The sequence below is a fragment of the Corvus kubaryi genome, unplaced genomic scaffold (assembly GCF_017639235.1).
Source record: "Corvus kubaryi isolate FWS band 111438036 unplaced genomic scaffold, C.kubaryi_AGA036_p1.0 121, whole genome shotgun sequence".
In the NCBI taxonomy this organism is placed as follows: Eukaryota; Metazoa; Chordata; class Aves; order Passeriformes; family Corvidae; genus Corvus; species Corvus kubaryi.
In genome coordinates, this window is record NW_024580656.1 from 492,771 (window position 1) to 513,417 (window position 20,647).

General features: G+C 52.7%; 2 protein-coding genes across 6 annotated transcripts in view; one reads left to right on the plus strand and one right to left on the minus strand.

The window, feature by feature from the left end:
* The window catches only part of PTBP1 (polypyrimidine tract binding protein 1), a 28,094-nt gene extending 27,542 nt beyond the window's left edge, over positions 1-552 (minus strand). Inside the window, exon 1 of one of the 2 annotated variants that reach the window (XM_042036022.1) lies at positions 387-552. In XM_042036022.1, coding sequence (XP_041891956.1) covers positions 387-394 — 8 coding nt within the window. In that variant the 5' untranslated portion in view covers positions 395-552. The remainder of the gene's footprint in view (positions 1-386) is intronic. The other variant, XM_042036114.1, reaches the window with a different exon arrangement.
* Positions 553-852: 300 nt separating this feature from the next.
* Positions 853-19,854, plus strand: LOC121667698 (uncharacterized protein KIAA1958 homolog). 4 transcript variants are annotated; one of them, XM_042034770.1, is made up of 6 exons: positions 853-1,043; positions 9,507-9,587; positions 15,320-15,404; positions 15,596-16,489; positions 16,592-16,754; positions 18,261-19,854. In XM_042034770.1, the coding sequence occupies exons 3-6, from the start codon at positions 15,402-15,404 to the stop codon at positions 19,124-19,126; spliced, it is 1,926 nt and encodes a 641-aa protein (XP_041890704.1). In that variant the 5' UTR covers positions 853-1,043; positions 9,507-9,587; positions 15,320-15,401; the 3' UTR covers positions 19,127-19,854. The 4 variants fall into 4 exon arrangements, with proteins under 4 accessions (XP_041890704.1, XP_041890790.1, XP_041890878.1 ...); XM_042034856.1 differs by having other exon boundaries at positions 16,595-16,754; XM_042034944.1 differs by having other exon boundaries at positions 16,604-16,754.
* Positions 19,855-20,647: the final 793 nt, after the last annotated feature.

Below are 20,647 nucleotides of genomic sequence, written 5' to 3' on the forward strand. Positions count from 1 at the left end.
TCCTGGCCCCGACGAGACCCCGTGAGCCCCCCCCGGCCGGCAGCTCCGGAGCTCCCCTCGGCCGGGACTCTCGGAGCCCCTCCGGGTGGGACCCCCGAGCTCTCCCCGGCCGGGACCCGGGGTGCGGCGGGAGCGCACATGGGGACGGCCCGCACGAGGCGGCGCGCCGGGGCCGCCTCCGCTTCCTCCGCCGCCCGCGGGGAGAGGTCCAGGGACAGGGGGGGCTCCCACACGAGACTCCCCCGCCTGCCCCGGCCGCACCCGTGGGCCCCCCACAGGTACCGCCCCAGCCCCCGGCGCGGGTCGTCGACCCGGGCGCCCCCGCACCACGGGAGGGGCTCAGCAGCGCCGCTCGTGGCCCCGGCGCGGCGCCGGGCGGGACTCACCCGTCCATTGCACACGGAGACGACCCGTCGGGAGCGGAGTGGAGGCACCGCAATAGCGGGACGAACGAGACCGCTCCGTGTTATAGACTCACAAAATGGCGGCACCGCCCGGCCCGCCTCGCCCGCGCCGGCGCCCCATTGGCCGGCGGAGCTGTCACCCTGACGGGAGGGCGGGACCGCCCGCCTCCCGGGGTTGGTGCCCTGGCTCCTCACGAGAAGCCGATTGGCTGCGCTCGGGGTAGGGGGCGGGGCGACTCGCCGGTGCGCGGCGCCATTCGGTAGGCGGAGGGAGGCGGCTGGGAGGAGCCATCTTCAGAGCGGGAAGGGGGCCGGAATGACGCCCGGAGCCGCCATCTTGATTGGGGGCAGGGCATCCGAATCAGGGCGTTGGGCGCCATCTTGGATATGGGCAAGGGGGTCCCCCCGCGTGCACATGGTGCAGCCGGGGGCCGCGGGGGCGGCTCGGCCCCGCCGCCATGTTGGGGGCGGGCAGGAAAGCCGCGCGCCGCCGCCATCCCGGGTGAGGCGCGTCCGCCTGTGCTGCCTCTCAGGGGTCGCGTAGGGCGCAGGGGCTTGTTTAAGGTAGAGGACGGAGTTAATGTCTTCAGGATAAAGATTACCAGAGGTTGAGAGAGAGAGAGAGATAGATCCTGTGAGGTAAGACGGTAAACGTACCTGCCGAGCCTCAGGTACCGTTGTGACACTGTGCTGCCCAGCCCTATGGCCCATTAGGGGCACTTCAGTGCGGAATTAGATCGGCTTGTCTCACTCTTAATGTCGGTCATTGCCTGTAGGCCCCACTTTTGCAGGGATTCATGTATATTCCAGTGATTCGGCGCTTGTTAAACCTCTGGAGGACTTGCTTTGCCAGTGCTGGGCCACCTCTGGTTAATTTCAACCGACTGCGGTGGCTTTGTGTGAGATCTCTCCGTGGCTCCCGCAGGGTGACCGGGACAAGTGTGGGGGTCTGTCCCCAACCCCGACCCTCGGGCACAGCTGGATCCTCCCCACCACTGCTCCATGGAGCCACTGCTGCCATGGATGAAACACTCTGTTTAAATACAGGCAGTTTTTGCTCGCTGGGGATTCCGGTGTCAAGTGCCCGTTTTCTGAGCCTCACTTGCCCTACCCCACGGGGATTAACTGGACAGTTTCTAGCTAATTTATAGCTCTGCCCTCAGCCAGGCTCCTCTGCCCTGCCAACCCTCCCACCCAGGGCTTTTCTGTGAGAGTGTTTGGCAGTTCTGCCAGAGCACCTCTGCTTTGGCAGCACTTGTAAAACACCTGGGCTGTGACACAGCTGTGTATGGGAGGACTCAGAAAATTATTTTAAAAATAAGAGTGCAAAGGAAATTTGGAGTGTTATCCCTGGACAGTGTTTCTGCTTTGTGTCAGGTAACTCTGGCAGGTACAGACACGCATTTTGAATTCTCGTGTCTCTCTCAAGCGCACACTTGACACGTGAGTAGGGAAGAGAAAAAGTTAGAAGTGAAATGGTCTGTTTTCTCCAAAAACCTTGTTCCTGTGCCAGGTCCTCTAGCCAGAGCCCTCATTTCTCACTGAGGCAGTGCTCAGGGGTTTCAGTGGCTAGGATCAAACATCACCTACCTGCCTCACTCTTCTCACCCTCTGTGAAATGCAGGAGCTTCCCTTTGCCTTGGATCTTTCCAGAAGCTGGGAGCTCTGATTCCCCAAATCTTTGGCTTACTGGGTTTCCAGTTTGGCCCCTCTGGAGTTTAAAACCAAGGAAAAGTATGTTCTGACCTATTGCTGAAGGGAACTAGACCTATCTGAAACCAGGTTATTTACTGTGTCCTGCATATGAAAGGCTCAGCTGCTGCCTCAGATAAGAGATTTACAACTTCAATGAGGCAAAGAATGGGAAAATGATGGGATTATGGGTCCACTGTAGCTGAGAGCCAGAGAGATAAAGTGATGTGATCAAAGAGAGCAGGAATTTAACTGCCAGCACAAGCTCCCTGCACTCCCTTGAACTGTGGCTGGTTTAAGGTGCATTTCCCATGGAGGTGTTTCTTCCCAAAGTAAGGAATCCCTTGATGGTAGAGGATGCTGTGGAGACAGAATCTCTCTTTTTTTTTTTTTTTTTTTTTTTTTAATACGGGGTATTTCTGTACCCTAAAGAAGAGTACTCTGAACACCCCACAAAGACTGAAAACATTCATTAACACTCGGCACAGATCACAGGCCAGGACGGGGTCTGATTGTCTAGTGGTTGCTGACATGAGTATACGGCATGTGCAGCTATCCCAGGTGCTTTTCAGGTATCTTTGGCAGAGCAAACAAAGGTGAATGCCACCACAGGATTCCGAATTTCCAAAGGCCTTTCCTTTGCAGGTGTGGTCTGACTTAAAAGGCTCTTCAAGGTTTGTGCAAGCTCACCCTGATTTTCCACAGTTCTTGCAGTAATGATGATTGTGCAACATTTTATCAGCCATTTTCCTGCAATAGGAACAGAATTTTTTAGATGGCATCTGCTCAGGTATTATGGGACTACAAGTGACCAGTGACACTATTGTGGTTTTCTCTGGGCCAAAGAGGAAAATGCTTTTAAGAACAAGATTACACTTGAAATGAAAACCCAGCAGGGAGCAGGACCAGCCCCTATGTGTCCTTGTGTTTGTTTTGAAAAACAAACCCAGATGAAAATAACGATATGAAAAAAAAAAGAGGAGGGCAAAGGGAAAAAAATGAATCAGCTTCTTTTGTATGATCCTACAGCAAGCAACGTCCCACGTCCCACCCTGGTTCTGGCCCTGGTTCCTCTGGCCGGGAAGGGCTCTGGGGCACACCCAGCTTGTTCCCTTTTTGAGCCCTTCCTGCATGTGTTATCTCTTGGCATTTAATTCACCAGCAGGGAAGAAAAACTCTCTGAAACAAAACGGACCCTTTCCTGCCTTTTCCCTTTGTATTGTTACACAGCTCCACAGCCCGTGTGGGGTCACGGACACTTCTCTTCGCAACCGTGTCCTTCACAAACTGGCAAAACTCTTCCCCTTCTCCTTCCTCTTCCACCCAACGTTTCTGTCAGCGGTTTGAAAACCAGAACCCTCCTAAACAGGGCATAATTCAGGAGCCCAAACCCCTGAGTAGACCGGTGCATCCTGGATACTGCTGTCAGTGACAATTGTTTTCCTGGAAGTTCCTCTCCTGCCCCATTATTCCCAGCAAGGCCCTAAACCAGGGAACTCGCACAGATAACTGTGCTACCACTGAATCCCAAAAAAACCAGGGAGCAGGGGGTGTCTCCAATCCTTCTGCTTCTCTCTGTGGCTTTTATTTATTTTCAGCCCCTCTCAGCGAACACGGCGTTTTTATTTCAAAGTGTATTGGCAGCTTCAGCAGCATCTCATGGTGCCAGAACATTCTTCTGTGCATCGTTCACGATGCCACATCACCGCTCTGGGAATGGTTAGTGAGGGGCGGGCAGAGCAGGAGCGGAATCCGAGCAGGAGCGGAATCCCTGCAGGGTTTGTCAGTCCAGCAGACACGTCCAGCTCTGACCCACGGCCTCCCCTCCTCATACCTGAGGGAAGGAACCAGGAGAGGGACCCAAAGTGCCTCTGCAGCGGGGGTGGCTGGAGGAGAAGGAGTGGGAGAGCTGGCTGTGTTTGTTCCAGCATCTGGAAGGGGTGCAGCTCATACCTGCCCAGACGTGGCTTTCCAAGCAGGACATGAGTGAGGGGAGTGTTTCTTCCATTGATCCACGAGAGTTTGGCAGCATGCAGTACTATCAAAGAATGTTCTGGTTGGTAGTTGATAAATAAATGGGTTTGGAATTGGGCTTAATGTGCTGTCAATAATAAAAAGAAATGTTTTTGGAGACTGATTTTTTACAAGGGTCTGGACAAGGGGGAATAACTCCATGATTCTGTGATTCCTAACCTGTGTATGGGCTCCCCAACTGGAGCTCTGCCACCACAGTGACGTGAGGCTTCCTGTGCAGGGCCAGAGCTGAGCAGGTGAGGGACACTCTGCAAGGCAGGAGAGCTGCACGTGGGCATGGTTTGTGTTGCCATCGCACACTCCGAGTTCCCCTTCTACGGGTATTTCATGCTGCAAGCACCTACATGAACTTCAAATTTGAAGTAGAATCACAAGAGCTCACGTTTTACATCTTTCCTTCTTTTTAATCCACGACGCAAGAGACTTCTGTATTTCTGCTATTCCCCGTCCATGTTATTTCAGCACTTCCCTGTCCCCACAGCTCCTCCCGATGCTCTGGGGTGACTCATTTCCTGTGCGGGACGAACCAGCCATTTCCTGGCTGTTCAACACAGGACTTTTCTCCCTCCTAGTCAGGGCTGGAATGGTGAAGATTAGGCTATGGTTTGAGTAATCTGTGGTTTGATTAATCTGTGGTCTGATTATACCCCCTGCAACTCATCCCAGAGCTGCTGCTCTTCCCCAGAAATCACCTGGCAGCAGCTGGGGCTCGTGGCTGCCCCTGCTCTCCTGGGCCCCAGGCTCAGTGATTTGGGCTCTGACATTAAAATCATCACTCTAACAGTGATCACTCTAACCAGCTTTAACAGTGCCATCCTTCCAGTCACTGCAAACCAGGTCTTCATTCAACCCATTTCAGCTCATAATAAACAGGATTTTAAAAAAGCACCACAAGGCAAAGCCACTGATCTCACAGCACAGCTCAAAGCCAGAAATTTTGATTGATCCCCCAAGTGCTACCAAAATTGCTTATTGGCATTTGAGAAATCCAGATAATACCTGTGTTTGTGTTAGAGGTTATCAGAAGGCTGCATTGGTTCCTGTATTGATTCTATGCCCATCATTCCAGTTTTCCAACCTGTGCTCCCAGTTTCCTGAGCCACTTCTTATTCCCATCCCATGCTGTGACTAACTTGGGGACAGCTTATGGAGCTCAGACATTGCCTGACCATTGGAATGTCAGCCTGAGGTGTCACAGCACTTTCAAGAAGCTTTTTACTGATAGATTTTAAATTATTTTAATCTTATTTGAATACTTGGACTCATCAGCCTACCATAGACCTGGAGTGTTGGGGAAGAAACCCCGCACAGTAGAGATGCTGCTGGCACATGTGGAGGGCTGAGCCCTGAATAATTCATACCTGTAATGATTTATTCATGCCCAAAGCTGGATACCTCCCTGTGACTTTCCATTATCTCAAAGAGAAGGTGGGTTCCAATTCCATTCCGCTGTCCCCAGCCCAGTGCCAGCTCATGCACTGGACTCTGAGCAGGGGGCTGACATCTCTGCTCAACACAGGCAATTCCTGCCCTTCCAGTGCCACAGCCGTGGCCCCTGACACCCAAACTGAAATGTAGGGACAGGTCCTTGCACATTCTTCAGAAAGGACGGTGGGTGAGCAGGCAGGTAAAGTTCTTTTCCACAAATACACAGGGAAAGTGAGACCCTGAGGTCACAATGCAACACTTTCTGAGCATGGAAAACAGACAGGCCCTGACTCTGTGATGTGACACCACCGAGCTGAGCTCACTCTCCACGAGAAATTGCAGTGTTTCCCACTGTAAAGTTACAGATTCTGACACAGTCGATGCCACATTGCAGGATGGTTTCCTGCCCTTCCAGAAACCTTGCAGGAAAGCCTGGACAAAGAGCAGTGGCTCAGGCTCATCTTTCCTGCCTGCCATGTGATTGCAGAAAATACCATCAGGAGAGGTTTACAGGGCCACGCTCTTGAGTTCCTGACCTGGGTGAGGATTCTGCAAGACATTCAAATTCCGTCTGTCTAGAAAGGCTGAAAGATGATCCCGTGTTTCAGAGAGTCTCCAGACCCCCAGGCAACACTGCTCCTCACTGTCTGGTGTGAAATTTCCTAATTGTTTAACCTGCAATCCTGACTTTTTTTGTCCTTGAAATGGGCTCTGCATCAGCATAATTAAAAATGTCAAGCAGGCTTGAGAAACTCTCCAAGTTGCTAAAAATGAATGTGAATTTCCTCTCTGCAGCCTCACTCCGTCTCTCCCTTGCTCTGGCCTCAGCTTTCCCGAGTGCCTGGTTCCAGCCCCTCAGCATAGTTTGCATTCCACTGCCAAGAATGAACATTTATTTATACAAACAACCCTCCTTCCAAGCACATCTCCCGCCATCCCAGGGCAGGGAAGTAAACACCATTTCTGTTCTGTCCATAGCTCCAGCTCTGCATTTCCTTCTTGCTTTAGTCAGGGGTTGGTTTGCAGGGAGAGCTGACTGCCATTCTCTTGCTTTCCTGTGCCCACCAATGGCCTGGAAAGCTCCTTCACTTCCTTACAATGATTTGGTTTTGTGACTCCCTGAGTATAGTGCCTTATCAGCCTCTCGAGGGGGCTTGCTGGCTCAGCAGCAATGTCCAGAGCTGGAACCTGGGGGGGCTCTGCAGGACTCTGAGAGTACTCAGGCCCCCGGATCTGCTTCTCTCCCAGCCCACCATCACCTGGCGTTCCCAGTCCGTTACTGGGCCGCTGTGCTGTACTGGTTCTCCCAGCAGTGCGGGTGGCACTGTGGTGGAGCTCAGAGGGAACTGGAACAGCAGCTCCCAGACGAGCAGTGCCGCAGGGCCGAGGGCAGGCAGGCGCAGCTCATGCATTATTGCTGCACCATCTCCATCGCTCACCTGCCAGGCTCTGGGATTGTTCCTGAAACCTTAGCTCTGCCCCTCTGTCCTCAGGTGTCTCCTGTTGCATCTACCATTCTAATGGATATGGCACAGATGCCAGATGACTCCAGACAGGGGAATGTCACAGTCTGAGCACAGGTTATTTAAATGAAAAAGGGCCCTGACAGAGAGAGAGGCACCTGCAGAGCACCTAGGGATGCTCCCTCCGGTGTGGAGCCTGCCTGCTGCTTGATCCCTGCTCTGAGCACAGGATTTTACTGCTAAAAATTGCAGCAACATTTGAAGAGGTGTCCACGGTATAAAGGGGGGGCGGGGGGGTGCCCCCAAGGCACCCAGATCACACAGGTGTGTGTGGCCCCCAAAGGACATGGAAGCACACAGGTATGTGCCCCCCGGGCACCCAGATCACACAGGTGTGTGTGGCCCCCAAAGCACATGGAAGCACACAGGTGTGTGCCCCCTGGGCACCCAGATCACACAGGTGTGTGTGGCCCCCAAAGCACATGGAACCACACAGGTGTGTGCCCCCTGGGCACACAGATCACACAGGTGTGTGTGCCCCACCTCGGACACATGGATCACACAGGTGCATACAGCCCAGTACTGCCCACGTGTTCTTCCATGATTGTGTCTGCAGCCCCCTAATCCATACTGTGGGTCCCCTGGAGCTGAGGGGGACATGAGAGACTCCAAAGGCAGAAGGAGCAAGAGGACAGGAGGGATTGCCCAAATCCTGCTTCCCCCCTCCCCAAATCCTGTGTTTTGGTGCCACACATGGCAGCTCAGGAGCCTTGGCCCCCGTGCAGCTTGTTTCCACACTGAGTCAAGAACAAAGGTGTCCAAACACAGATGGGTCGGAGAGGATGGGGACAGCCATGCTCTGTGCCTGCCGTGAGCCCCATTGTCATCCCGGCCAAGAATGGCATCATTTCCCCAGGGCTGCAGCTCTATTAAACACAAAGCTCCAAATTATTTCCTGCTTGGATCAAAGATGTGTTTGTTCAGTGGCACTTAAGTTTAAAAGGCAGTGCTGGGGATAAATAAAACCTCCCCAGCGGCAGCTGCTGAGGCTCAATTGGTTTGTCAGTGCTGCAGTTATGCTGTGGACATCTCGTGGTTGCCGGCCCATATGTTCCTGAAGGATGTTGTGCAGTGGAACAGTTCAGGGAATCCTTGCTCTATGACTGAGGGGCTTTTGCTTTCGTGGTGTGAAGGTTTGCTTGTGCTTCAGATGGTGAAAGCGTTCAGGAATCTCACATTCTGATTCCAGACTCAAAGCCAAAGCACTCTGCATCAACTGGGTGGAAGTGTATGAAGACACACTACGGCCTGTGCACAGAACCCTGGAATTGGTGGTTTGACTGTAGACTGGGATCTGGGTGAGGAATCTGCTCCCTAAATGCCATCTCCTGGTCTGGATTGTACAGCAGGTGCTCCCTGTGACAGACAGGAGGGAAAGGAAGTATGAAATTAAGCACTAAAAGAACATGAAGGCAGGAACATGCAGCATCTGAAGTCAGGGAGAACTGAGAACATTGGCGATGCCAAAGGAACAAAAGAAACCCAATATCCTTCAGAAGTTTTTAATATTTAATTGGTGAGCTCTCCGATACCAGGGCAGTGAATGTGGTGGGCAATGACCCGAGCCCGTGCAAGGGGTGCCTCATGGGGCCCCAGCATCCCCAAAACACAGGCACAGGGGCTCCTTGTGTGCAGAACTACAGAGCTCCCTGCTCTGCACCACAGCACTGCATTCCTGGTTTTAGGTAAAACCAGCATCACCACAGCCCAAAAGAGACTCCCACTGCCTGGCAGCAGGTTTGGAAGTTGGGGATGCATCACTCCTGGTTCCCTCCTGTGCAAGTACTGTCTGCACCTTCAGCCAGAGGAGCATTTGCATGAGCTCACATACTCTCCCTGTGGAGCTAAGTTCCCTCCAAGGGGCAGTTCAGATACATTTTCAGGGCTCAAAAAATACATGACAATACTTTATTTGTTGAGAAATACTTCGTTCCATCCTGCAAGATGACAAGTTCCTTCTGCAGCAGGTGTAAGTCAGTTCTCAGAATCCTTCCCTCAGGGACAGTTTCAGCTGAGGACTCCAGATCCAAACCACCCATTGGCTCTGGTTTCTCTGGAATCTGTAGAGCGGAGTTGCCTGGTTTGCTCCTCCTCCCACTCTGGGCAGGGTGTTACGGCTGCAGCTCTCCCAGATCCAAGGCCAGAGTGTGAGTTTCTTGCCCAAAGAATCATCCAGCTGTGGGGTTTTCATCCCTAGGGCTCTCAGCTCTGCTCTCAAGGAGTGGCAGACAGCAATGGGGAGCCACTCTCCAGATCCTGCTGGTCCTGGCTGCTGCCCCAGGCAGCCACTCAGAGCCCAGCAAAGCTGAGGGCTCTCAGTTCTCAGGGCAGAGAGCTTTGCTTATTGCTTCCATCCCACGCAAGGGATTGGCAGGTTGCTTGGAGTTCTCTTTCCTAACTAACACCTCTCTTCCCTCTCTCCTAGGCTGCCCTGTGCCTTGGATGAGATCCTGTCCTTGGGCAGTGCTGTGCTCTGTGGGAGGCTGCCTGCCTGACCTTGGAGCAGGTAAGGGACACAGTGGCACGTCAAAACAAGGACAGAGTAGAAAATTGAGCAGGAGCCAAGGCTCCAAAGGTGGGAGCCTGCAAGTCTTACAGGTGTCCCGTGGCATCACTAGGGAGCATAAAGCAATGCATTTGCCTGTGGCCAAAATCCTGGGGTGCTGCTCAGGGGGATGTTTTGTGAGGGACAAGAACTTGGGGTTCCTTCTGTGCTCCCCATGCCAGAGAGCCAGCAGGGACTGGAAACAAGCCATCCCACAGCCCAGGAGCTTCCCCTCCCCTGCAAGGTACGTGGTTACCAACAAAGTGTTTTTTCCTGTCTCCAGGAGCCATTTCCCATCACATCCCAGCAAATCTCCGTAAACACCTGGGGTGCAGCAGTGCAGTGTTAGCTAGTGCTGGCGAGACTGAGTCCTGCATCCCCAGGCTGAATCACCTCGATTTCAGGGCCTTTAGACAGGGGTAGGAAGGAGCTGAGGTGTCAGTTGCTACAGATGGTCTGTATTGTAAAAGAACTAGGTTACGATGTCCCATTTTGAACAATTACATTTAATTACAAGTCACAGATTCACCACAATCACTATTTAATAACAAATTGCTGCCACACTCCAGCCAGAGCGTGCTGGGGAAACACGTGAGCTCTGGTCTGCGGGCAGGTGGGACAACAGGGGACAGGGTCTAGCTCAGCTCAGAGAGGGGTGGGTGCCAGGCCCCAAAACAGAGGTGAAACACAGCTGGGTGCTGTGTCCTGCTCCCAGCACTGATGGGTGGGGTTGGGTTGGGTTGGGTTAGATTGGTTCGGTTCAGTTTAGCAGATGGTTGAAGAAACACCTTGTAGCACACGATGATTTTAGTCAAACTTCAAAAGGCTGCTCAGAAATGTAAAAAACCGGCGATAAACACCCTGACAAATCAAACAGGATTTGCGCCCTTCCCTCGCCAAGCGCCAGCTGTTCGCTTTGGCTGTTTGGTACTGGCAGAGCAGCACCGACCGAGCCCGGCCCGGGGACTCCCTTCTCCCCGCCCTGCCGCACCGGTGCGGGCCTGGCTGCGGTGCTGCGGTTCCCGGAGGGACCGGGACCGGCGCGGCCGGGGCGAGCACCGGGGGCCGAGCGCCCCCTGCCGGTACCGGGACCGAGCGCCCTCCGCCGGTACCGGAGCCGAGCTCCCCCTGCCGGTACCGGGCGGCTCCGGGCGCGGGGGAGCACGAACAAAAGGGTGCCCGTCCCACGTCGTTCCCGGGTGATTCGGGAGCCCGGCGCGCTCAAACGCGGCAGAACCGGGCGGACCAAAGGTGCTGGTGCAGCGGGAGGTACCGGAGCCACCCCGTGCCCGGCACTTGGGGACGAATCCCGAGAACAGCGAGTGAACCAGCGATGCTCCTGCACTGGCCTTGTGGACCCCGGTAGCTCGTGCCCAGGGTGAGGGGACAGACCACTGTCACACAAACAGCGGTGGGGGACACGGTCAATCCCCGCGGCTGGGCTGTGCCGGTAACGTCTCCGTGCTTATCTGTCACAGCTTGCACATGGAATCGTGGGGACAGTCCAGCCAGATGTCCCTGGGGCACTGGCACAGGTGTGAGGTGCCCCCGGACTGCACCTTGACACTGTGTTAGTGACGTTGCAGCATTTCCTGCCCAGGTCACAGATTTGCCCATCGCTGATTTCAGCTTTCCAGCTTCCTCCTGGGAAATACAACATGAGCTCCTATTTATAGAACTTCATGGTTTCCGATGAATTTTTTCCTTTACTCAGGCTGGTTTGGTGGCTGATCCCTGTTTGGTGGCCCTGGCAGTGCCAGCTGCCCATGGCTTTTATTAGCACTTTTCAGAGGCCTTGATTTAGTGCTCACAGTCACATCCCAGGCCAGCGGCTCTGGAACGCAGCCCCTCAGGAGCAGAGATAATTAGAACTCGGGGAAAAAGTGGTGTCTGAGTCTTGGAACAAAACAGCTCTTGTTTAAGGAATGTGGTGCAGGAGGCCAGTGTTTTCCAGCAGGGTCTGTCTCCCACTCGGAGCCAGTGCCCGCAGACAGATCCTGCCCTCCACAGACACGCCGGGTGGGATTTTCTGGGAGCATCTCTCAAAATGGAGGCATGGTGCCCTGTAGCAAGTACAGGATGTATCCTGGGAATTGTATTTCTGCAAGCAGGTCAGGAGAGGTTGGTGGAAGGATGTGGGGAAGCAGGAAGAGAGCTGAAGAGGTGGCTCAGAAGATTTTTGTACGGGGCAGATGAGGAGGGAAACAAACATTGCAGAGAGCAGGAAAACCGATGTGCTAGGAAATGACGGATCCACCCCCCAGGCTCCTGCTAAGGAGGGTGGGACAAGCTCCATGATTTCTGGCAGCCATGAGCTGCAGCTGCTCCACTCAGCTCCCATCCTGCAGCCAGATGTGTTTGAGTGCAGCTTCAGCCTTTCCTGCCCTGACACGGCCCCGGCAATGCCCCCATGCTCTGGCAATGCCCCACGTGTGTGTTTGGGGACTGTCCCAGGTCCCCTCACCTCCAGGGAGGGTTTCCCAAGGGAGCTGGGAAGGGGGCAGGAGTCAAGTTTAAGCACAGCTGTTCTGTATCCTGTTGTTTTCCTACCAGGATTGTTGCAGTTTCCTGCACTGTCTTATCTGGAGCAGGGAAGCCAGTGCTCTCCAATTCTCTGGCTCCCTGCGTGTCCCAGGTTCTAATCTGCAAAACAGGCGTTGGAGCCCGTGAGAGGAACCAGCCAGGGCTGTCACAGGGCAATGGGACAAGGACAGAGGGGGCAAAGAGCTTTTAGTGCCTCGAAATTAGTGTCTTTATGTAGTGCTACTGTTTGCACAAGGCTGTGTCTGTTTTATGGGTTCAGGCCTTCAGCACACCTGGGAGGGGGAGAGAGGAACATCCCAGTGGTGATACTCTCAGGTGACTGTCTGACAGACCTTACAGGAGGATAAATCTCAGAAAGTGCTGAGTTGGCTTCCCTCCCCTCCCCCCAAGGACTCAAAGGACGTACATAAAGTCTTAAAACAGAAAAAGCATTTCCGTGTTTCAGTCAGCCCAAAGTTCAGTCTCCCTTGAAGTGCTGGGGACTCCTGTGAAATTACTTGGCCACATTTTCTGGAATACAGAGGTGAAATCAGTGCCCACAACAGTGAGGCCTGGAAAGCTGTGTGGAGTGGGCCCTGAGAAAGCCAAACTTTGTAGATTTAAAAAAAAAAAACAAACACTTTTTTTTTTTTCCCATAAGTGAGCCTGAATTCACCTAACTATAGGTTTTAGCAGTAGACTGGATTCCCTATGGGTTAAAAAAAATTTAAATCCTTTACTGTACAGCTCTGGAATGTCCTGTTTTCCTGCAGAAAAGTGTGGGTCCTGTACACAGTGTCCATTATCAGATGGGAGCTTCTCCTGGAAAGAGGATTAACCCACAACATCACTCCCAGCCACACAGACACTTGAATCAGGCACAAGGCTCCAAAATAAACCTCAGCCCCAAACTCCAAGCCCAGAATTCTCCCCACAGGGATCCCAGGGTGGTTGAAAGCAGGTAAAAACTGTGGAAACGATCAAGATGGATTTTTATTATTCAAAGGGAAGACACATGTGCCAGTTCAGCCTTTGGGGGAAGGACAGTGGTCATTTTTCTCATTCAGCTGTGACTGTGAATCCAGGCTGATTCCATTTGCCATTTCTTTAGCAAAATCTCAGCTGCTGGAAGTCTGAGGGCCACAGCAGGCTGAAGGGTCTGTAGCTGAACACCAGAGCCTGTGCTGGGAACTAAATAGCAAGAGAAAAAAAAGGCTTTTTTTTCCAAGAGATCAGGAAGAGGAAGACATGTGCCTGGAGATAAGGAGAGATAAAAGCATTCCATTTGCAGAGGCCTGTGATAGGGATCAAGATGTTCATCTGCCAAGTCAGTAATTTTGTGGCCTTACGACCATGTGGAGCTTCCGTTCCTGTTACCTTTTCCCACACTGACTGAAGGCACCAGATTGTTGGCATGGAAGTTCCTTTGAGTCTGTCTGAGTGGCTCAGCCCTTTCGGGGAATTGCATGGACTGAACTCGAAGATAAAACTCCCTTTTACTTCAGGAGGGAAAATGGTTCTCCCCCAAGTTTATGTTCATCTTGTAGGGGCTTAGCAGGAGCAGGCTGTGAGCTGCCTGGCCTGGGGAGGTGGGAACAGGTCAAACATCTCTGGGGAGAAGCTTGGGCAGAGCCTGTTTCTGTGAGGGGTCAGGGCAGCTGAAATGGCCACTGGAGGTGACTCTCCACCCTGTTTGCTGGGATTCATCAGGAGTGAGCTCACGGGAACAGTAGATCCCATACAAGGCCTTGATTAACATCAGGAGCTCAGATTGCATTTGCTGCTTCCAAAAAGGCTTTTATTGTCTGACTTTTTGTTAAAGCAGCAGCGGATTTCGGTAAAAAATTCTCAGTAAACCCTGCCTTTGCACATTCCACACGCTGGCACATGCAACAGCCAAGCACTCAGGCTAAAATTATCTGTGCTATCATTAGGAAGGAACATATGGATTGATGGAGCCTAAGTGCAGAAGGGAGCTGTGCTTCTGTGCTGCAGGCTCACCCCAAAGGGAGCAGTTCTTGTGCTTCCCTGTCATTCCCTGTCGGCTGGCACCTGCGAGAGGTGTGACCTGTTCTCTTTGGACAGGAGAGCCGGTGTGTTGGGCTGGTGCTGGGTGGGCACTGAGCTCACTGGACACCAAGGGCACCGGGCACAGCTTCTGCCTGGGGCCAGCACTTCTGCGGCACAGCTGTTCCTGCCCCTGGGCTGCTGGCTTAACCCTCAGTCTAACTACCACACTCCTGAGATAAATCCCTGCGGACAAGCACCGTGTTCAGGGGTTACAGAGCAGCCCTACAGCTGTCAGCTGGGATGGGCTTCTCCCGTGTTCCCCATCTCGCTGGGAGAGCAGGAGCCCTGGGGCTGGAGCTTCCGTACCTGCGCAGCGTGTGCTCACTGACAGCCAGCCAGGGCCTGTTCTCCCCGAGAGCTGTGTCCCGTTTAGGCCAGAAATGCTCAAAAGAACTGCTCAAAGAACCACTTTAGACAAGGTCCCCGTGTCCAGCGTTTTCAGCCTTGCTTCTTTTACCACCACTAATTGCAAAGCTTTTAATTAATCATGGACCGAGATGCGAACGCACGGTGTTGGCAATGGCCACACAGGGCTGCCATGGTGCTGAGGGCACATTACATGTTCCCTGTGACACAGAAACAGGGTTGACTTCCAGGCTGCTGCATGGAGCCTTCCAAACAGATGGGAGAGTTTCAGATTAGTCTCTAATACAAATACGAGTTGCATGTGCAAGTTCTTCAGTTGGGAAACTGCCTCTTGCTACTGTTTGCAAAGTCAGAGAATGTCAGGCTGAACCAGCCTCACTATTTCTGGTTCTCTCTCTGCAGATCAGCACTTGGAGACACAGAGCTTGCCAACCACGGAGTGCTGAAGGAATAGCTTGCAGAGTTCAGTTTGTAAAATTCTATTTTCAGTGTTTATATTTAGTTTCCGTTTCGTTGGTGTTGCAGAGGCTGATCCTGCAAATATTTACCCCAGTCAGGTTTTGTGTGTAGAGTTCCTGGGAGCACAGTGGGAGCTCAGCCCAGGGAGGGCACAGGCCTGCAGTGGGCTGAGCATGGAGAAATTCAGTTGCATCTTCTGGCCAGGGTTTTATATACATATGTATCCATATACACACATCCATGTATATAGCACACACATGTGATGATCATTTCAGGTTCTGAGAGAGAAAGGCCATTCAAAGAGTCACTTACTGATCTCCACCTGAGAGAAGGCTCAGTGAGACAGAAAGCAGCAGCATGGTGAGTGTCTGTTATGGCATAAATGATAGCACAGACAGAAAGAATGAACAAATTGATTTTTAAAAAGAATCCTGAGATGAAATTGCTGGTCTACAATTATTGCACTGTTGGGGAGGGACAGAAACAGCCCCAGGACTGCTCTTGTCTGCACATCCTCTCTCACTCATGTTCTCTCCAACACACCTTTACAGAGCAAGAGCGCCAGTGATGGAGAGTGCAGCAGTGCCAGTTCCCTTCAAGCAGATCTCTCCAAACTTGTGATCTGGGCACACAGTCACGGGACCATATGCAACCAGATCCCAGCCCTGGAATTTGTGCATAACACGGGTCCCCTGAGCAATGACAACGCTCTGCTTTGGATGTGCAGAGTCGGACACGCCTATCACTGGCACTATGGAAAGTTATGTGACAGAGGTGAAGAAGAGACTGAGGCTGTAGGAAAGATAAAGAGGTTCCTGTCTTCTGAGTCTTTGACAAGGGAAGGTAGCTTTGAGGAAAAGAGGCTCAAGCTGACCCCATTATCTTTTGAGATAGGTCAAGCAGATTCTGGGAGCACAGGGTCATGTGGCAGATCCCAAGGGTTCAGTGAGCAGACAGCTGACAGCACCTACACAAGGAATAATGAGCCCAGGGGGAGTCAAAATACCAGGAAACCCATAACATTGTACTCTGCAGCAGAGCGGAACTTCACAGTGTCTGGTGGTATAGTCCAAACTGGTGAACAGGACCTGAAGTCAGAAAGTGATGAAGACTTACAGATCATCGCTGATGAAGAGCAGCATGAGGCAGATGAAGACAACCAGGGAGACAGAATCAGCCAGGATAATGTGTCAGAGCCGTCTGCTGAGGAGTTGCAGATGCTCCACTGCCAGAATACAGCATTGCACCAGCCAACAGACCCCCAAAAAGCTGCCTCTGCCCCCACAGCAAGGCCACCCCTAACCCGTGCCTACATTCTGCAGGCTCCTGTCAGCGACCCAGAAGACCCGAGCAGGAACGTCCTGAGGCTGGGTCCTTTCACTGCTACAGGGCCCACAGCTGAAACTTCCAGAGCAAGGAGCCTCCCAGCGTCAGCAGCACCAAAGGTATGTTTCAAATCCCTTCCAGTCCGCCGCACCAAAGCCAGGGCCCAGCTTGAGGCACAGCCCTCAGTGATATTTGAGTTCCAAGCCATTGCTGATGTTCAGCAGCATCTCCAGCTGAGCTCTCCAGAGTGTGGCACACCAAGCTCCAGCTGGGATGGTGCTGAGAACGTGAATGAGGACAGTGAGACATCAGGATCCGGGCAGATACCTTGTTCTTCAGCCTTCCAGAGTCCAGACAGCAATCCACCTGGAGCCTCAAACAGAGGTAAGACAGCCTGGAGTTCTGTGTCTGCAGGGGTGTGGGGGTGTTCTATTAATCACTTTCCCAAAATATCCAAGGAGGGTGAGTTCACATCACTGCCAAGATCTGTACTGCGGCATCTTAGTAAATCTCTTGGATTTAGGGCACTCCTGTTTCTGCTCAAGGGGACTACAAAGCTCCCTGCCTAAAGGAATTGGTACTTCTGTAGGGAATGCCCTTATCTGTGGTGCCCAAAGGTGTTCTTGGCTGTGCCCCAGCCCAAACAAGTTTGAATACTTTGGTCTTCCATTTTACCCAGTATCCCCACACAGTATGTTGGCTGTACTTGAGAGAGTCCCTGTGGGAAACTGGAGCCAGAAAGGTGAACTCAGGTCTCAAGAGAAAGAAACAAGAAGTAATGCAGAGAAATTTGGCTGCACCAAAGTCAGTGGTAAAACCTCCTAGTGCTGGCAGTGGCAGCAGAGCGTCAGTCCTGCATGGAAAATGCAGAACTCCACACACTGCTTTAGTCCTTACAAGAATGAAGGTTTTCCTATGTGCTGTCCTGAAGCACAGGGGCCTGGGCACATCCTTGGAAAGGGCAGAGGTTGCAGAGGGAGCGTTTGGGGTCTGCCTGGAATGTGCTTACAGCACCAGTGCTGGTCCTGGAAAGGCTATGGGGTTGTTGTTCCTTGTGGAGCCATAACCACACAAACTGCCACAGTTGGGGTTTGGGAGCAGTATTTTACTATTTTCATGACTGACATCATGTGTCCTCTGAAGGGACTGGGAATTCTTCTGGGAATATCTGTGTAGTAGCTGTTACTGCCAAGGTAACTGGCTCATGGCTCAGAGGAGGCCCCAGCATTACGGATTAATGAGCTGTTCCTCTCTGCACCTGGAGCAGTCAGTACAAAACAGGCCAAACCCCCAAACCAGTGGGACAGGGATCAATCTTTCAGGATGACAACTAAGCCTGTACAAAAGAACCTGGGTGCAAAAAGGGGAATCTCTAGGTGTTGGCTTGTGAGCCCTTTTCCATCTCCCCCTCCTCAGCCCTGGACGAGTCACAGGCAAGCAGATGGAGCTTTCCAGCAATCCAAAGAATTCATTTCTCATGCTACATCGAACTAGGTAGATGTGGTATTGCCATGACAACTTGAGAGAGAGCCCAACTGGAATCCTGGCAATCCTTTAAACAAAATCATAGTACACTTCTACTCACCTGTTTGTTCTCCCTCACTGTCCACCCCAAACTTTGGTTCATGCTGTTATTTCACATTAAGAGGGAAATTTCCCTGTGGCAGTGAGCAGGGCCAGCTGCCAAGGAAGAGGGAGCAGGAAGGAGCCTGACTTTCCCTGGAGAGTTGGGCACGGTTGGGTGGTGCTGGCTTGTGGAGAACACAGATATGACCAACAATTTTAGGGGAGGGGATTAGGGAGAATCCTGTCCTTTCTGAATGGTTTCCCGAAGGCAGGTGCATCTCCTCATGTTTTACTGATCTTTGTGGGCTCTTGCTGTCCACAAAGCCGTGTCTTGTCTTTTAGATGTGCTGAAGAATCAGGAGAAAAAGAGAAACTATACCCTGGGGGACATAAAAGTGTTTGAAGAGTGGCTGAAGTTGCACCACCCCTCTGAGACGCGCAAGATCCACACGCTGCCTCCTGCAGACCTCGACCACTACCTGGTCTCATTCTTCAGCTCCACCAAGAGACAGAATGGCATGGATTTTTCTTCCAATTCCCTAAGCTTCTTCCAGCGCAGCATCGACCGGTACCTCAAGGACCACAATTACAAGTACAACATGTTGAAAGGGGTAGAGTTCAAGGCCTCTCAGGAAGCCTGGAAATTAAAGCATTGGTACCTGTTCCAAAAGGAGAAGGAGGAAATGTGGAGTGTTGTGGAGAACATGACAGATGAAGATGTGAAAAACCTTTTTAAGAAGGGAATTTTAAGCAAGACACACCCTCAGGGCTTGTTGCACCTCATGTTCACCAACCTCATTAGGGGCTTTGGGGCAGGTACCCACCATTGGACCTACCAGCTGTGCTGGGGACAGGTGGTGCTGAGGAAGACCAAAGGACAGGTGGAATACTTGGAGTGGAAGGATGATCTGAGCCCAGAGGGAAATGAAGGGGAGCCAAGCCCACGGCTCTTTGCCAAGCCTGAGGATCCAGAGAACTGTCCAGTCGCCAGTTACAAGGAGTATGCCAGGAGGAGGCCGCCGGACATGATGAATGATAACCACCCTCTTTACCTGTCTCCCAAGTCACTGTGCTCCGTCTGGGACAAAGTGTGGTACAGCAGGAAGGCACTGACAAAAACCAAACTGGATAAGATCTTGAAAGTTGTTAACCAGGGAGTCAAAGAAGTTGTAAGGAAGACCAGGAAATAGAAGTGTCCCTTCAACTTTGCCCCTTAAACTGCTCCAAGGCTGCTCTGAAACAGAATCCTATTGCAATATTTGGTGTAGGTTGAGAACAAACATCCTTCTGCTGGGCTTCACCTTGGCACTGAAGGAACCTACAGATCTGCAGCGCCTTGGCTTCCAGGGAAGTTCCTTTTTGTTGTTTCTGTTACTGGAATTGGTAATTCAGTGAGTTAGTAAGAATCTCCGGTTTCACATTGGCTAAACAAGTTAATGTTCTACTGTGGGGTCAATGCTGTTACAAACAACCAGTGCTGATATGGAGAGGGCTTGGGGGTGGCAGAGCCTGGCCAGAAGCATCAGCTGCACCCACATTTTGGGGCTGAAACCCCCCACAGCTCAGCCTGGGGCACAGACCTGCGGGGAAGGATGAGTGACAACAAGGAGAGCGATGATGCTGCCGACCCAACTTTGCAGGAATGCTTCTGACAAGGTTCAGGTCATTTCCCTTAAGGAAAGATTCGTAGAATGAAGAAGCTGTGGCTGTTTTAAGAAGTTGTTTAAAGTGTCTGACAATGTTGAAAGGTTTTATGGTAAGTGGTTTCCCTGGAGTGCAAAACACAGCTCCACGAAGGCACTGGAAGGTGTGCTCAGCTCTGCTCAGCTACCCCAGCACTGTTTAGTGCCTGTTAACAGCTCAGTCAGGTTTTTGGTTGCATTGTTGACAGAGCCAAATAAAAGAACCTTTAATTCAGTCCTGTCTGTCTGTGTCTGAATGGCAGGTGATGTTTTCCTGGAACACTGGTTTGTTCCCTGCTGTGCTCAGTCTCCCCTGCTCACAGCCTGGTGGCACAGAGCTTTGGGCCCTTTGAAGCCCTATGAGCCATCTCCGTGGTATCAAACGAGGCCTTGGGGGTCAAGCTCTTTGCCAGAATTGGTCCCATTCAACCAATTTAACATCAAGAAGTAACTTAAGGACGTTTGAAGAGACATTAAAAAAGACAACTCCTCAAGTGCTGGAGGGTGTCTGCCGGCTCCCCTCGTGCTGCGGAGCACCGGTGGCATCGCCACGACAGCACGGCTGAGCAGCTCTCCCAAGGGTCCCGCCGGTCCCGGGGGACCGGGCCGCGGGCACAGCTCTGCTCCCCGCGGGGCCGGGCTTCCCTCAGCCCCGACACCACCCCGGGTCGGGCTCTTCCCTCCCCCTCGCTGGTCGCACGGCTCGGGAACGAGCGGCTGCTGACGGGAGAAAGAGGTTGCACTATCTACCCCCTGTGACAGCACCTGGGCACCTCCCAGCTCCCTGGGGCTCCACCGGGGAAACGCCCGGTCAGCATCTGCTGAGCGGGGCCCGGGTCCGCACCGGGACCCCGCCAGCACTGGCGGAGCAGGGTCCGGATCTCAGGGGGGTCAGTACCTGGACCCCCATCAGCGCTTGCGGAGCGGGCTGAGGTCCCAGCGGGTCGGTACCGGGCCCCCCATCAGCGCTCGCGGAGCAGGCTCGGTACCGGGCCCCCCATCAGCGCTCACGGAGCAGGCTCGGTACCG

Bases quoted from the DNA above. Each gene is read 5' to 3' on its own strand.
- LOC121667698 (XM_042034684.1), top strand. The intron at 16,755-18,260 runs GTAAGACAGCCT...CTGTCCACAAAG, and splicing joins ACCTGGAGCCTCAAACAGAG to CCGTGTCTTGTCTTTTAGAT.